The following is an 18,017-nucleotide window of genomic DNA, read 5'->3' on the forward strand; positions in this document are numbered from 1 at the left end:
AATGGTTCATTATGTTGCAAGCTTTCAAACGGAACATATTACTGCATCAGATAAGTGAAGTAAACTGAAAAGTTGCTCTGTTTATAGATGTGGAGGCACTCCTCAGGCATTAAAATGTTTCCTCTTAATTTGCAGATTACAGAACAGGCCCTTGTTTCACTCAGGTCAGCAACCAGATGTGTCAAGGCCAGCTGACTGGCATTGTCTGCACGAAGACGCTTTGTTGCGCAACCATTGGACGTGCATGGGGTCATCCCTGTGAGATGTGCCCTGCTCAGCCTCAGCCCTGCCGCCGTGGTTTCATCCCCAACATCCGCACTGGCGCATGTCAAGGTAAGCCATTTGTGTTACATTAGTTACTGCAATTTAAATGTTTTTCTACTGTAGAGTAGATCTGAGCAATTGATTGAAGCCAGATGTTACTTCCCTCCTTTCTCATATATATATATATATATATATATATATATATATGCTTTCGTAGATTTTCACGGGTACAGGAATGCAGGTTTTGGTGTCCTCGGGTGTCTTCCCGTGTAAAAGTTGGGGTGTCTAGGCGACGTTTCGACGAGGTCTCACTCGTCATCTTCAGGCTGGTGCTTTCGGCTTCTTGTTACTGGAACAGAGCGGGATCTCAATGTTTGAGTTCCTATAAATACTGTAGAGGGGGTGTGGTGTCTAGCCTCCAATGTTCTGGGCAGAGAGGAAGTTCCCAGGCTAGTGTGCCTTTTCTTCTTTTGTTCCTTAATTACTTGAGAGATATCTTGAGTGATTTCTTGAGTGATATCCTGAGTACCACTTAGGTGGGTCATTAGGTGTGGATTAGTTGCTAAAGTCTTCGTGTCTTGACCTCTTGAACTTTGTGAAGAGTTTTCCTGAGAAGATGGCTGTATTGCACTTAGTTGTGCTTTGGCTTGGCTTCGTGTATAGGGGCGAGCTGTGGTTTTGTGGCTTGTGTCAGCCAGATCTGTGTAGGGATTGCAGGGGGGTGCAGCATCCGGAGGTGCCACCATGGATTGGCTACTGGATGGTGTCAGTAATTCATCTGTGGAGAGGGTCTGGGTTTGGGTCTGGTGTGGTTGATTGGTGTTGGCGTTCTGTGTGCCTCTGGATCTGGTGTCAGTTTTTGTGGGGAGGGCTAATTTCCAGATGTCTGGCAAGCGGGATGTGTCGTCACGCTTGTTCATGTTGTGAGGGTGTTTCTCTATCTCGATGGCTTCCATGATTATTCTCTTGTGGTGATGTTCCGTGTTAAAGAGCAATTTGGAATCTGCAAAATTAATTTCGTGTCCTGTTTCTTTCATGTGTTGGAAAAGAGAGGAAGTTTTTTCTTCTTTTTTGACGGCATTCTTGTGTTCTGCGATACGTGCATTTATTCGTCTGTTTGTTTGTCCAATGTACGTGGCTGGGCAGACTTTGCAGGGTATTTCATAGATCCCTTGGTTTTCCAACTGGATTTTATCCTTGGGGTTTCTGAGGATATTGGCTATTTTTTGGTTGGTGCAAAAGGCTGTTTTGATATTGTGTTTATGGAGGATTTTGCTAATTTTATCTGTAGTGCCCTTGATATAAGGAAGGAGGGCCATGCCATTGTTTTCTTCTGTGTCTTGGTTTTTGGGGGGTGTTTCCTTTTGGATTAGCTTCGTAATCCTGTTTTGCTGGTATCCATTGGCAATTAACACATTTGAGAGATTCTGTAACTCAGTTGTCAAGTGGTCTTTGTCAGCCAGGCGTTTGGTTCTGGAGATGAGAGTCTTGGCTACGGAGTTTATTTGTGCAGGGTGGTGGTGTGATTGTGCATGTAAGTAGCGGTTGGTGTGTGTTTTTTTCTGGTAGATAGTGTGTCCTAGGGAGCCATCAGGTTTTTTGTAGATTAGGACGTCAAGGAAGGGAAGTTGGTTGTTGGCTTCTATTTCCATAGTGAATTGTATTTTGGGGTGTAAGTTGTTGAGATGTGTGAGGAAGCTATCCAGTTTTTCCTTCCCGTGTGGCCAAATTACAAAGGTGTCGTCAACATATCTGAGCCAAAGTTTGGGTTTGTGTTCTGACTTGTCTAAAGCAAGGTAACAAAGGTAATGCCACAGTGGTGATGAACACATCGGACTACCAAGCAAAACTATCAAAGCTACTCCAAGATCCTGCCTACAAACCTATAAAAACAGATCCCACCACCTATCTGGAAAAAACCACCAAATCCAAAATAAAAGCCTCTCCTATCAGTGAAGAAATCCAGCTAAGAATCATCCCCAGAGAAAAATCATCCAGATGCCCCAAACTCTACGGCCTCCCCAAGATACACAAAGAAGGAACACCACTCAGACCAATAGTCAGCTCCATAGGCTCACCTCTACAAAATCTCGCTAAATTTCTCGCCAAGCAACTTCAGCCCTATGCAGAATCCATCTCTTCACACGTACCAAACTCCTTCCAGTTCATAGAAACAATAAAGAAGCAAAACCTACATCCTAATGACCTACTTGTGAGCTTCGATGTTGTATCTCTCTTCACACAAGTGCCCATTAATGAAGCCTTGACAGCTATTCAAAACAAATACAATCCCCCCGAATACATCTTGGACCTGACCAACCACTGCCTAACCAACACGTACTTCATCCACAATGGACAAAGATACAAACAGATAGAAGGAGCACCTATGGGATCACCCCTCTCACCGGTCATCGCAAACCTGTACATGGAACACTTTGAAACCAATGCTTTAGACAAGTCAGAACACAAACCCAAACTTTGGCTCAGATATGTTGACGACACCTTTGTAATTTGGCCACACGGGAAGGAAAAACTGGATAGCTTCCTCACACATCTCAACAACTTACACCCCAAAATACAATTCACTATGGAAATAGAAGCCAACAACCAACTTCCCTTCCTTGACGTCCTAATCTACAAAAAACCTGATGGCTCCCTAGGACACACTATCTACCAGAAAAAAACACACACCAACCGCTACTTACATGCACAATCACACCACCACCCTGCACAAATAAACTCCGTAGCCAAGACTCTCATCTCCAGAACCAAACGCCTGGCTGACAAAGACCACTTGACAACTGAGTTACAGAATCTCTCAAATGTGTTAATTGCCAATGGATACCAGCAAAACAGGATTACGAAGCTAATCCAAAAGGAAACACCCCCCAAAAACCAAGACACAGAAGAAAACAATGGCATGGCCCTCCTTCCTTATATCAAGGGCACTACAGATAAAATTAGCAAAATCCTCCATAAACACAATATCAAAACAGCCTTTTGCACCAACCAAAAAATAGCCAATATCCTCAGAAACCCCAAGGATAAAATCCAGTTGGAAAACCAAGGGATCTATGAAATACCCTGCAAAGTCTGCCCAGCCACGTACATTGGACAAACAAACAGACGAATAAATGCACGTATCGCAGAACACAAGAATGCCGTCAAAAAAGAAGAAAAAACTTCCTCTCTTTTCCAACACATGAAAGAAACAGGACACGAAATTAATTTTGCAGATTCCAAATTGCTCTTTAACACGGAACATCACCACAAGAGAATAATCATGGAAGCCATCGAGATAGAGAAACACCCTCACAACATGAACAAGCGTGACGACACATCCCGCTTGCCAGACATCTGGAAATTAGCCCTCCCCACAAAAACTGACACCAGATCCAGAGGCACACAGAACGCCAACACCAATCAACCACACCAGACCCAAACCCAGACCCTCTCCACAGATGAATTACTGACACCATCCAGTAGCCAATCCATGGTGGCACCTCCGGATGCTGCACCCCCCTGCAATCCCTACACAGATCTGGCTGACACAAGCCACAAAACCACAGCTCGCCCCTATACACGAAGCCAAGCCAAAGCACAACTAAGTGCAATACAGCCATCTTCTCAGGAAAACTCTTCACAAAGTTCAAGAGGTCAAGACACGAAGACTTTAGCAACTAATCCACACCTAATGACCCACCTAAGTGGTACTCAGGATATCACTCAAGAAATCACTCAAGATATCTCTCAAGTAATTAAGGAACAAAAGAAGAAAAGGCACACTAGCCTGGGAACTTCCTCTCTGCCCAGAACATTGGAGGCTAGACACCACACCCCCTCTACAGTATTTATAGGAACTCAAACATTGAGATCCCGCTCTGTTCCAGTAACAAGAAGCCGAAAGCACCAGCCTGAAGATGACGAGTGAGACCTCGTCGAAACGTCGCCTAGACACCCCAACTTTTACACGGGAAGACACCCGAGGACACCAAAACCTGCATATATATATATATATATACACAGAGAGAGCGAGAAAGTGAGAGTATATTCAAAATATAAAGCATTTCTGTAAGTGTCAAGATATTTGTTAGGCTGCATTGACATAATAATGAAACCAATGTGTTTGTGGAAGAATGAATTAGACCCACAGACTGTACATGAAACACAAGAGTGAAAACAACTCCATTTACTCATTGAGATAGAGCCTCATGTACAGGGGTGCCCCGCAAGACGAACGCCTCGCAAGACGAAAAACCCGCTAGACGAAAGGGTTTTCCGTTTTTGAGGCGCTTCGCTAGACGAATTTCCCTATGGGATTGCTTCGCAAGACGAAAACATCTTGCGAGTCTTGCGATTTTTTTCCGCTCCCCCCCTTTTTCTAAGCCGCTTAGCCGCTAATAGCCGCTTAGCCGCTAAACCGCTAATAGCGCTAATCTGCTAAGCCGCTAATAGGGTTGCTTCGCAAGACGAAAAAAGCTGCCAGACGAAGAGACTCGCGGAACGGATTCTTTTCGTCTTGCGAGGCACCACTGTACTGCAATAGATGCCTTTTCCCTTTCTTGGGATAACCATTATACAGTCATACCTCATGTTGCGTCCGCTTCAGGTTATGTGTTTTCGTGTTGCGTCCCGCGGCAACCCGGAAGTACCAGAACGAGTTACTTCCAGGTTTCGCCGCTCGCGCATGCGCAGAAGCGGCGCTTCAGCTTGCATCAGTTCTGTGTTACGGACGGGCCTCCGGAACAGATCCCGTCCGTAACACAGAACTGATGCAAGGTTCCACTGTATATACCATGTCTATTAAGTGTCTATAATTCCCCCTCCACAGGAGCAGCTGGTGGAGAGAGCAGCCACAAAAGTCCTGGCCTCCCAGCAGCTGCTGTCACCATGGGACAGTGAGGGGGCAGGTAAGGGCAGCAGAGAGAGCAGGGTGGTTTGGGCACCCAATCTGGCACTTCTGCTAGTGTGCCCTGCTGGCCTAACCTCATTGCTGCCCTACCCTATGCCACCCGAGTCTGCAGCAGTGCTGCCATGTCCTGAGTGGTGCTCTCCTTTGATGACTGTTGCTGCCCCTGTACATAATCAAGGCCGCTGCCGCCTTTGAACAAACTGCATTTTGGTAAAACAAGTGAACGAGTGGTTCCCAAAGTGAAATGTGGGGTTTCCTAGAAAGGGGTGAGAGCAACTCCCCTCCTCCCCACCCCCAGAGTTGTAACTTGTTCATAACATACTGAATTGTGAAATATAGGAGAAATGTCCGTTTTTACTCCCGGCCTTTGCCAGGCAAACTTTAAAGTACATTTTCTTGAAAATTGTGAGGGTTATTATAGTTATTAAGAAAACGTACTTCAAAGGTTTTTGTCCCTATAGGCACTGAGTATGTAATTAATGCAATTACGGGGCTGACACTAAAATCTGAGAGTCAAGTAGAAATCCTCATTATAGGGACTGGTTCTAAAATTGGCAGCCTTAACAAAGCAGCATATTTGTCCTTGTACAAAATGAGTAAGTGACATAATTTCTGCTCAGTGGATTGATACAGTGATCTTTTGCTTTCTAAGGTGAATTAATATAACAATAGGTCGTTCTACATCAGTCAGACATATGTGCCAATTTTATTCCACTGGATCGAATCTAATGTGGAACGAGTAGGAAAAAAGTAACCAGTAGTAATTTCCTGTAGTAAAGGTAAAGGTAAAGGGACCCCTGGACATTAGGTGCAGTCGTGACCGACTCTGGGGTTGCAGCGCTCATCTCGCTTTATTGGCCAAAGGAGCCAGCGTACAGCTTCCGGGTCATGTGGCCAGCATGACTAAGCCGCTTCTGGTGAACCAGAGCAGCGCACAGAAACACCGTTTACCTTCCCGCCAGAGTGGTACCTATTTATTTACTTGCACTTTGATGTGCTTTTGAACTGCTAGGTTGGCAGGAACAGGGACCAAGCAACGGGAGCTCACCCCGTCGTGGGGATTCGAACCGCCGACCTTCTGATCGGCAAGTCCTAGGCTCTGTGGTTTAACCCACAGCGCCACCCGCATCCCTTCCTGTAGTAACAAGTAGTAAATATATCCTTCCTTCTCCTTAGAACAGCCTTCTGCATCCTGGTTCCCTCTAGACGTCATTGGCATATAACTCCCATCAGCTCTAGCCAGCATGGCCAATGATGAATCATGGGAGTTGTAGTTCAAAAAATATCTGGGAGACACTAGATTGGGAAAGTCTCACTGAAAGTGTCATAGGCTTAGGCCGCGAAATAAAAACACAGTGTTTCAATAGACTTCCATAGGTCTGGTAGAATAATTGGGTTCATGGCCTCGCACCCAAGAAAATAGTGTAATAACAGAACAATTGTTCATGTGACTCAGAAGGCAGTGACATGGATGAATGTGAATAAAACTTTCTTTGCAGATCTTGCAGTGGGAACACAACAGTGTAAACAGCTTTTATTTTATGTAATGCAGCCATATGGGCCTCAGGTTTCGCGTGCGTTCTTTGAACCAGCAGAACACTCTCAAAGACATTGAAGCACAGACATGAAATACACACATCGCTGTTTGCTACTATTTTACAAAACTACAATTTTTTATGCAGGAAAATTGGTATGTTTTTTGAGAGAATATATGCAAACTTACAGTATATTCTAGCATGCACAAGAGGTGTAACTGTATACAAAAGTAGATTCAGGTAGGTAGCCATGTTGGTCTGACGCAGTTGAAATAAATTAAAAAATTGTCCAGTAGACCTTATACCCAGAACAAACTTAGTTGATCTCTAAGGTGCTGCTGGATAATTTTTTATTCATGTATACAAAAGTGTGTGAAAAAAACTGACCATGGGAAACAAAGTATGTGGTGTTTTTAAAAGGTTTTAGCACTGCATTTTTTGCTCTGTCCAGCCTTCCTTAATGATAGCACGTACTGTCAGAACTCATAGAAGAGTTTGTTTGGCCTTCGTCTAGGATTGGGGTTCCCAGTGTGCTGCCAAGACACTTCTGGACACTTCCCTTGGTGTCCGCTGAAGTGGATGGGCTGCCTGGAAAGAGAAGCGCAGGCCCCAAGCAGCCTCACACTTTCCCCATCCATTTCCCAAAATGCCTCTGAGTGTGCCCAGGGATTTTCTTCATAGGAAAGGAAAGAAAGACTTGGGGGATTCTGGAACTGTTAGTCTCAGTCCTGGTTCCTGGTCAGGAAAGCCTTTCTGCTGGGACCCAGGAAAGCTTGCTACTCCTCTATGTGAAGGTAGCTCCCCACCCCCCGTTGGGGCAGGAGATAGCAGTTTACCGATTACAAGTAGTCAATAAAATGCTTAAAGTGCATTTTATAGGAAATGGGTGGAAGTTTACAGACTGTGTGTCAGGCCTGGAGGTTTTCAAGGGTATGCTCACTATATGAGTATCTTTTCTCTGTTGCTTATGACTCCTGTAGTTTATGGAGAGAAAAGATTAGAAGTATGTCAAGGATTCACTTGGCTCTGTAGCTTCAGTGCCCTTGAGAATGTTTTTCGGCATTTCACGGCTTTGGCTGCTGGTTAACTGAGCATGACAAATATCCTTAAACTGTGCAATGAACAGTTGACATTGTTGCAGAATTACACTGTGGAAATTGAAAACAGTGTGGGTATTTTGCCTGTGAACAATGCGCATTTAAAACAACCATTTTCTTTTTTACACTATGTAATTTCACAATTGCTTCTTATGGCGTTCTGAATGTGCTTCGCTCAACATGAATTAGGAACTTGGCTGCTGAGAAGCTTGTACTGTCAAATCATTTCAGAGAGAAGCAAAATATCAAAGGCATAAAGATAACATCAGACTTTTGACAAGGGACAAATCCTGAAAAGTGCTGAATATCCATAATTCTTATTAAGCCAGACACAAAGGCCAATTGCAAACATGGATTGAATTTGCTTTCCTGCACACCGTACTGTGTTCCTTTTGTTAACTAACAGAGAAACATAGGAACTGATTATGTGTGGCCTTTATTCAGACCGTAGAATTGTGGAGTTATAGAGCTGTAAGGGACCACAAGGATCATCTAGTCCACCTGCCTGCAATGCAGAAATCTTTCACCCAATGTGGGGCTCGAGCCCACGGCCCTTAGGGAAGATAATGTAGAATCCCATTTTCAAGTCATAATCAGAAAAGATTTTCTATTTGAGATCCAGACGGAATTGCTATGTCTTCCAACCAAATGAAAGAAGCACTTGAAATCACATTTTGTGCATTCTCAGAACAATCCCATAAAGGTATTATATGGTATTATATGGAACTATTTGATGGCCATTATCAGTTTTCCTGATTTGCCATTGAACTGAACAACTGAGAGAATTCTGTTGTTGTACACCTCCTGACTTTTAATTCGAAAATATGGATTTCAAGTCCATGTTCAGTTGTTCTTTCTCTTGCTTGGTGTGCTTGATGGCACGTAACTCATATCTTCTGCTTTTTACTTTGAGTGATTACGTGGGTTTGTTTTTCCTGTTTAGAACAATGGCACCATGAAAATAGTGGCAGCAAACAACTGCCATGTCCAAGCCACCGTCCTCACTAGGACAAAGGATTCTAAGGGTACCACTGTTTGCTGTTCCTCTTCCGTCTAGGCCTGTGCCAGCATCCTGATCTTTATTTGCACAGGCCCTTTCGCACAAGCTTTCCTGTGCCCATCACTTTGATAGCTCCCCTGTTTTAAGTGTAGGGTAGAAGCCCATCTTCCTTGCAAGTGTGATTCGCTTTGCATGCTTCTTCCAAAAAATGTATGTTCCTAAGTTTAAAGAAATCTGATGATCTTGAATGAGATTCTGCATGTTGGCTTGTGGCCTTCCCTGATGTGTATGGTTCTCCTGTTGGCCTCTGATGCTGGCTTGAGTTTTGTTTTCATGTGGCTTTTAGAGGAGTTTAGATTGTGAGCTGCCTTGTAACCAAAAGGGAGGATAAACTTATTTGATGACCCTCCCCAATCTATGAGGTCATACAAAGAGGCCTTCCTACATGTCCTGCTTGTAACTGAGGTACATCTGGTAGGAAAGCTTCTGAGATGTGGAACCTCCCTGCCTTGGGAGATCTATTTTCCCCTAGCTGTGTTAGGTTTTAGCTGCCTGTTGAAGACCTGTTTATTTAGACAGGCATTTAGTCTTAGCTGTTTACATTCTATATTATTGGATTTAGGCATTACTGGATTGTTTGCATTCTATTGGAATTTTTTAGATGGATTGTTTTTTGATTAGCTTTCTTGAGCACTTCATTCTGGAGAGGCAGGATACAAGTGGTGTGTGAGAACGAAAGAAAGGAGAGAGAGTTAGAGAACACAGACATAAACACATAGAATTGTAGAGTTGGAAGAGACCCCGGGGGTCACCTAGTCTAGATTACAACTAGATCAAACGTGACAGATGGCCATCCAACCTCTGCTTAAAAACCTCCAAGGAAGGAGAGACAATCCCTTTTTTTTTTTGCCACAAGATAACTGGAGGAGGAGAAAGTTACACTGACAGATATCACTTTATCTTCTGAGAAGCATGTTGCTTTGCAGTGGAAACTTCGCTTAGTTTCAGTGGCTGCTTCTGATGTGGCATGGCAGAGCTGCTCTTCAATACAAAAAGCAAAAAGCCCGACTACGCATGTAGCTATAAACAACAAAGTGGGCTTTAAAGTTGAAAGGTTTAAAGCAGCCTTTCTCAACCTGTGGGTCCCCAGATGTTGTTGAACTACAACTCCCATCACCTCTAGCTAGCAAGGTCAGAGCTCAGGGATGGTGGGAGTTCTAGTCCAACAACATCTGGGGACCTACAGGTTGAGAACCGCTGGTTTAAAGTATGCTTTAAACCAAACATTTGGTTTCCTCTCTTGTACCTGTCTAGGGGAGAGGACAAGCTGAAAGAGATGACCGTTTGACATATCTGTAGTAATTAGTACACATTTATAATCAACTTAGAAACAGATGAGAAGCAATTCCAGCAGAGACTACCCTGATGTGAAACAGCGCTCTAAGAACACATCTGGTTAGACATTGTAAGATTATAGAAACACTCAATTTGGGATGAAAACAACAGATGTTAGTCCTGCCTTATCTGTAAATATGTATTCACTGGACTTGAGCTTTGTTTCCTTACAAGTCCATCTTATGCCACTAGGATTGTGAATATTTCTGCCCACATGACTGGCTAGAACCACTCGTTCTAATAGCAGACTCAGGTGGTGAGTGCTGACAAGAATGTAGGCAAAATGAGGCCACTGAGAACAAGAAGCAGAGGTATCAGCATATGTTAGGGAAACACTGATGTTAACAAATACTTTAAAAAGCAACTGACAGCCTAGTGCAGAGGGAACTTGTTCAGTAGCCATGGAATTTTGAGTTCTCATGAGCACATGCTGGCATCCAGGAAGAGGTGGGAAATACTCATGTCTGAAACCTATGTTTCTATATTCCTGGAAAGGACTCGAGTTGATTCTGGTGAAGTGGGGTTTGCTGGACCATAGGATGGCATAGTGGGAACCACAATATTCATGGAAGTGGGCAGAACAATGTCCTATCTGACAGACTCTCCTGTGGTCAGTGTCTCCCACCTATAAATGGTCACAATAATATTTTGATTTCATCTTAGTATTCTGCCGAACCAAAAGATCTATGACCCCTTTTTCATATGAAAAATGAAGCGAGGCATGAAAAATATAATAAGAGCTATTTACAGAGATGGAAACCAATGTGGCTTCTAACCTGTGGCCTATGAAACTACTGAAATCAACTTGATATGTGCTTTCATTTGGCTAGTTCAGAACCTCACTGTGTAAGACTGTGTCCAACCAAATTTCAGACCTAATTTGTGTACATATGTAAATATCAATAGCTTCTCTAGCTTCAGTTACTGATGTAGCAAGCCTCCATTCATATTTCACTTCCTGATTTCTTTTCCATAGAACAGTTTAACATAATGCAAGTTGCTGTCTTTCCCCCCCTTTCTTGTTTTTTTTACCATAAATCGAACTTAAGCTGATAATGATTAATAAAGTTTCTTAAATACTAAAATGTTTTCACTGCAGGGAGAGAGGAAAACTTAGCCTATTTTTGTTTCCTGCTAGTAGAGCAATTAATTATTTAATAATTTAATATCTGCAACTCATTTAGCTGTGAAACATTCTCTTGTGAAGGAGTCAAACAGAGACACTCTTTGTAGAAGTAGTGGCCACCAGAGAATTCATATATTGCTGTTTGCACATTAATTTGCTACTTACAACATCTGTAAATTGTTAATATTAGCTACTGCTCTGCTGACACAGTTGGCTGCATTTGAATAAGCAACATTGGCAGATAAAAGGTCTACTTATACTGAATGCCTCCATGCATTGAGTGTACATTGAAGCAGAAGGCTAAAGGTCAAACCCTGTACCTTACAGCTAAGAACTGAAAGAGGCTATTGGGAATACTGACGTGGTTACTAATACCACGTGTCTGGTGGGACTTAACTTTGGGCGAATAATTGCATTGCTGAAATCTGCCCTCCAGTGTCTCAAAAGTTTTCTCTCCTTCACTTTTTTTTTGGCCTTATTCTCAGAGCATTTTAGAATTTTCCATTTTTGAACTTACCTTATTGTTTCAAGGTGGCCAAGGGTGGTATATGCATTTTGCCTTCCAGTAAAGATTTCTCTTGCACTCTGCTGCCTTCCTGCCACTCCATGTTTCCTAATCTGAAAAATCCCCATGGGATGAGTTACCTTATGACGTCTTGCTCTGGGCTTTAAAACACAGGAACCCCAGAAACTCCATAGCGTAGACTATTAGTGAGATGATTTGTTGAATCAAAGAAAGGGCACTCACAAATTACCCTTTGGTCACCTCAGAAGTAACATAAGCATAACAAATTCCTTCACCCTGCCCATGAGAAATTTACCAAAATATCCTCTCCCCCTTTATAATTTTTGAAGACAAATTCTTTTCCCATTAACTGATGAAGATTGGTTGAAAAAATCCACAGGAGAAAATTTTGGCGAAGAGGTAGAGTAAATTACACATTTCCCCCTTAGCACTTCCTCCTGCCCAACCCATTGTCATTTTGTAATTGTTGTCTTAAAGAGAAGCTTGCTCTAGTTCGTCTTATACTATATCACTGGCCAATTACCCTTCTAAGCCCCAGCTCTGTTAAATCACTGGCTGATCACCTGAAGTCTTCTTGCTGTTTTTTTCTTTCAAGCTAACATACTGAAATATAATAGTGACATCAGAGGTGGTTTTAGGGTGGCACAACCAATGTGGCAGAACTGGGCACCGCACTGCAAGGGGAACCACAACAATTCTATAGAACGGAGCACACGAGGCAGGGGGTACAGAATTTGCGTTGCACAGGGCACCAATGAAATTTGAGAGCCCCAAGTCTGCCACTGCTCCCATTGGCTTTTCCAAAGGACTTTGGTGGGAGACTTCCTCTGTCCTTGCAGACCTTCTTAGCTTCGGCTTTCATTGATTTCAGCATTAAAGCATTGGGTCTTTCTTCTTCCTTCCTCACTTCCTAAGCCCCCTATGGACACTGGTTGTTTCCCCTGGCAACAAGAGCTTTCCATTCCAAACTCTCAGACTTGTCTCTTTTTCTTCAACACACATCTTCACAGTCTTCCGAAGCCCCTTAAAAAATGCTGAGTCTGCCCTTTTATTCTCTCCAGTCAGACCCTCCAACCAGTCACCAGGTTCTCATTGGAATTCCAAAATTTCATTGGCCTATAACTACAGACCAATATATTTGAGTGGAATTTCTACTGAAATGTATGAAAGTTGAATTCTGTAGCCAAGTGTCACAACTGAAACCTTATGCGTTTTATAATAATTTCGGCTCATCAGTTTATCTGCCTCCTGGCAAATTGCCAATGGTACCCCAATACAGTGTACAGTGGTACCTCTAGTTGCAGACACGATCCGTTCTGGGGTGCCGTTCGCACCCCAAAAATTCCGCAACTAGAGTGGCGATTCCGTGCAAGCGCGGAGCGTGATAGAGAGCTTCTGTGCATGTGTGAAGCATGCAGAATGCTTCTGCTCATGTGCAAAGTGCACGGCGAAACCTGGAAGTATACACTTCTGAGTTTGCTATGTTCACAAGCCAAAAAGATGCCACATGAACCTAACGCAACATGAGGTATGTCTGTATCTGCCGTCATTTAGGAATATAAGTCGTCTCCCCCTTTCACACAATTAACTTGATAGTGTTTGAAACAGCACCATCTTGTTACATTTAGATTTCTCCCATAAAAATACAGTTTCTTACAGGGACCATCAACAGTCTGTGAACCTGTGGGTATAGGGTGATATATAAATTCAATAAATAATAATAATGATAACAGTCTGCAAAATGCTTAATGTGCTATTTAAACATGCTAAAATCTGTATATAGGTGCGGGATGTGTTGAGGATTTTTAATGTGCTGAATTAGCACTGCTGAGATGAAAAAGAAACGTAAGTGCCTGTGTCATGGGCTTCTGGGTGGAAAGATTGGTCACCATTGCATCTGCCATCCAGACAAAGGGCAAAAATCTGGCCTCTCTATTGAAGAATGTCTGCAGAGTCATTGAGCTTTTTCAGACAACAAAGTTCTAGACTACTTGAATGCATGTCATTTTTTATTAGAAAGAAAATTGATTGTTCTAATGTACTCTCATTATAGGTGCTGTTTGTCTTGAACAGCCTATATTGTAAACCAAAAACTAAAGAACGGCAATTCTAGGAAGGACATGCAGGAGTCCACATGGCTTTACATCATCTCTGTTCTATGCATTATGGAGGCTGTTTATTTCTAAATAAACTCAGCATAGTTTCAGCAGCAAAGTATAAACACTTGTGCAAATGTAGTTACAACTGAAGTCTGGCAATCAATGGTTATAATAAACTATGTTTAGCTAGATGTCTACATTGAAAAGTCTTTCAAATTCTTATTGTTTGCAATGTATGTGTCTTCAGGTTTCTGGAACTAGAATTGTTTTTGTTCGTTGGTTGGTTTTAAATAGAATAATTCCTTGTAATGTGGAAATTTAATAGTGTAGAAGCAAAATGGGGCCATCTAAAATTAGACGGTAGCTTCTCCATACTCAGCGGATGCAGAATTTACAGAAGTTCTTAAATAAAAATAAAATAAACTTTTAAAACACTCCAGAAATGGCTGCTTACCCAGTCATAGGGTGGGCAGCTGTTGTGGCCCAGTGCAGACGATTCCCATTCCCCAGGGAGCGATGTGTGGGACAACAGTTTGGGGATTTCCCAGGCTGGCCGCTGGGGATTGGTGAGGCTTTCTCACCAGGTGATTGATTTGAATTCCAGCCAGTCCAGCCAGGCTGAGTGGGCAAGTTTGGGAGGCCAGAAGCACTAGATCGCAGGGACCTTTGAGGTTTCAGGATTTGTGGAATACTGATGAGCATAGAGGTAGCTAATCCCATCGTCTGGAGATGGAGATTCCACATCACCATTGCCCTCAGCAAGAAAACACATTCGTGTACATTGTATTAGCATTCACATGTGGTTTATTTTCATTTAGGATATTGAAAACGCATATTTTATTTGCAGATGTTGATGAATGTCAGGCAATACCTGGAATCTGCCAAGGGGGAAATTGCATCAATACAGTTGGATCATATGAGTGCAAATGCCCTGCTGGTCACAAACAGAATGAAGTAACTCAGAAATGTGAAGGTAAGTGTAACAAACTGGAAAGAAACCTCATACATAGTGCTCACTGCCTGTTGTTTTATGATATATTGGACTGAGAGCATGGGGGGCATAGTCTGGGGTTTAGAGTCTGGACCCTAACAGAGGAATTCAGTCGGATGCTTGATAGGAACACCAATTTTCATTTTCTCCCATAAAACGCCTGCCACGTACACTTTGCACCCTATTTATTTTTGCTTCTTCCAGCTATTCCCTCTCCGTTTTTTGAAATTTGCCAAAACACTTCATCCTCCATTTCCTTCCTGCTTCAGTCTGTCAAGCAATCTCAGCATCATGGGACAGAGACTCTAAATCCCTTCTCTTGTTCTCTTGTATAAGCATTTCTGGAAATATTCCAAACCCTCCCTTAGGCTTAAGAACTCTTTTTTGACCTCTTCTACTATTAAATGAATTGTAAGACCTAAGAAGATCCATCGTGCTGACCATGAGAGAGTGAGGTAACGTAATCTGATTGCACAGGTGTTTGAGTGAGAGAGGAACAGTGGAAGAGAAAATCCATTTAATCATGAGCAGATGAACCACATGTATGTTATGTGTAGATTAATTATGTTTTAACTTATTTGCTCATTTTGACTGAACTTTGACAGGAAAATCTGAGTTCTTGGGAACAGTGTTTGGGAGCAAGGTAGCAAGACCAATCTTTTTTCCGCCTGCAACATTCTTTAAAATTGTACTCCTTTACAATTCCTGCTAAATAACAGACATTGTAACTATGAATACAATTGATTAAGCTTTGAAGAAAAGCTAGCAAAACAGAGGCTATAACTCCAGTTTTTAATGAAGGAAAACAAACATTTTGTTTAGGGAAGTTTTTAATGTCTGATGTTTTATCGTGGTTTTAATATTCTGTTGGGAGCCACCCAGAGTGGCTGGGGAAACCCAGCCAGATGGATGGGGTATAAAGATATAAATATATTGTTGTTATTATTATCACTGAGAAAATATTTGCTTGGAACTATATCATAAATAAATCAGTTTTGGAATAAATAATAAAGGTAATGGTAACAATAAATAGAGAACTGTTGTATATTTTCACCATGAGAAATCCTTTATCTTCTCTAAGTGAAAATTTGGAAATGTACTGTTACTTGCACAACAGCAACTGAAACAAATTAGGTGAAAACGGCTTTAGTTTCTAAATTTAGCTGTACATAGTACAGATATTGCGTAGGCAAAGCAAGTGTGAGTATGTCCTTGGCTTTTGTGCTGTATTGTGGAATTCACAAGTTATTTGTTTTTGAAACATGTAACATGTAGGGAAGAAATGCTATTATTATTTCCTTCTACCCTTCTCCTCCTCCTCCCTTTTCTCAACTCTTTCTTGCACACAGATCACGCATCACTTTTCATGCATTCTCCCCTCACCTGTTAGGTCCTCCAGCTTTGCCAATACACAACCTTATCACCTTCTTCAACACCTTTTTCTACCTCTTCCTTTCCTCAACTCTTTTGTACACAGACCATCCCCATTTCTAAGCTTCGTCCTCTCCTATTCGGCAGCCCTTTTTTGTACACACACCATGCTGAAAAAGTGTTGCTGTGTCATTAGGATGAATAGACAAGCTTAAGAGTAAGCCTACCAGTTTGTTCAGTTACCAAATGTTAAGATCAGGTGGTGGATGTTGTACGTATATGGGTAAAGGTAAAGGGACCCATGACCATTAGGTCCAGTTGTGGCTGACTCTGGGTTGCGGCACTCATCTCGCTTTATTGGCCGAGGGAGCTGGCGTTTGTCCACAGACAGCTTCCGGGTCATGTGGCTAGCATGACTAAGCCGCTTCTGGTGAAACCAGAGCAACGCACGGAAACGCTGTTTACCTTCCCGCCAGAGCGGTACCTATTTATCTCCTTGCATTTTTACGTGCTTTTGAACTGCTAGGTAGGCAGGAGCTGGGACCGAGCAACAGGAGCTCACCCTGTCGTGGGGATTCGAACCGCTGACCTTCTGATCAGCAAGTCCTAGGCTCTGTGGTTTAACCCACAGCGTCACCCACGTATATGGGTACTTGTGTGTTAATAAAATTGTAGAATCATAGAGTTGGAAAGGACCCCAAGGGTCATGTAGTTACAATTCCCTGCAGTTCAGGAATCTCAACACACGGTTCCTCATCCAGTTTGAAACCGTGCTGGACCCTGGTTAGCTTTGCAAAAGTTTTATTGCAGTTTTATTACTGCAGCACTAGGACTAATATATCTTCTAAATTACTACACTGAATCATTAAGATGTTGAAGACAACACATAGTACCTACCCGCAGTGAAATAAATTCTGTGAAGCTGCTATGGAGCATTTGAGGGCTGTGTATCCTGTATTTCTCTCACATGAAGCAGTGGAGGAATGGAAGTGGGGCAGTTTTAAACAGCCATCCCTCCCCTTTCAGTCTTCCTCCCTTTTTGCTGTACTCAAACAATGAAAGAGTTTGAGTAAAGTGGGGGTGGAGAGACACTTAGATGAAAAATGTGGTTTAAAACAATGGCAGAAGTTTAAGTAAAGCAGGGGTGCAGTGACACTGAGGGGCTGTTGTTTAAAACAATTTTAGCAAAGAGAATAGCTGAGATGGATGAAACGCAAAAGCTAGTACTAAAAAGCTAACATAGCAGAGCCTTTCCGAACTCCCTACTTTCTATAGTCAAACCTTGTTTTAAATTGCCACTTTCCCCTCAGTGTCACCCCCTGTTCACTCTACTCAGTGAACTCTACCACTTGTTTTAAAATCACCACTTTCCCCTGTCATTTTTTCTCCACCTCTACTTTACTCAAACCTCTGCTCTCATTTAAAATGTCCATTTCCTCTTCATTCCCTCTTGCCACACTTCCTCTCTCAGTGAACCTCTATCCCTGCTTTACTCAAACTTCTGCCGTTGTTTGAATCAGCTACATTTTTTGCTTCCAGTGTCTACCCTTCTCACTGTATTCAAACATCTCCCACTTCCATTTCTCAGCTGCCTCACGTGAGAGAGATAAAGAATGCAGAGCCCTCAAATATTCCATTGTATGGCGGTACTTTACTCAAACCTCTGCAATTGTTTTAAACCAGCTTTTCCTCTCATTTTGC

At 42.5% G+C, this 18,017-nt stretch overlaps 1 protein-coding gene across 1 annotated transcript in view; it reads left to right on the plus strand.

The window, feature by feature from the left end:
- FBN2 (fibrillin 2) overlaps window positions 1-18,017 on the plus strand; it is a 141,422-nt gene that overhangs the window by 27,531 nt on the left and 95,874 nt on the right. Inside the window, exons 6-7 of the mRNA XM_083702173.1 lie at window positions 136-333; window positions 14,802-14,927. Of these exons, the coding sequence (XP_083558299.1) occupies window positions 136-333; window positions 14,802-14,927 (324 nt within the window). The remainder of the gene's footprint in view (window positions 1-135; window positions 334-14,801; window positions 14,928-18,017) is intronic.

The sequence above is a fragment of the Podarcis gaigeae genome, assembly GCF_964106915.1.
Source record: "Podarcis gaigeae genome assembly, chromosome: 11".
NCBI lineage: Eukaryota > Metazoa > Chordata > Lepidosauria > Squamata > Lacertidae > Podarcis > Podarcis gaigeae.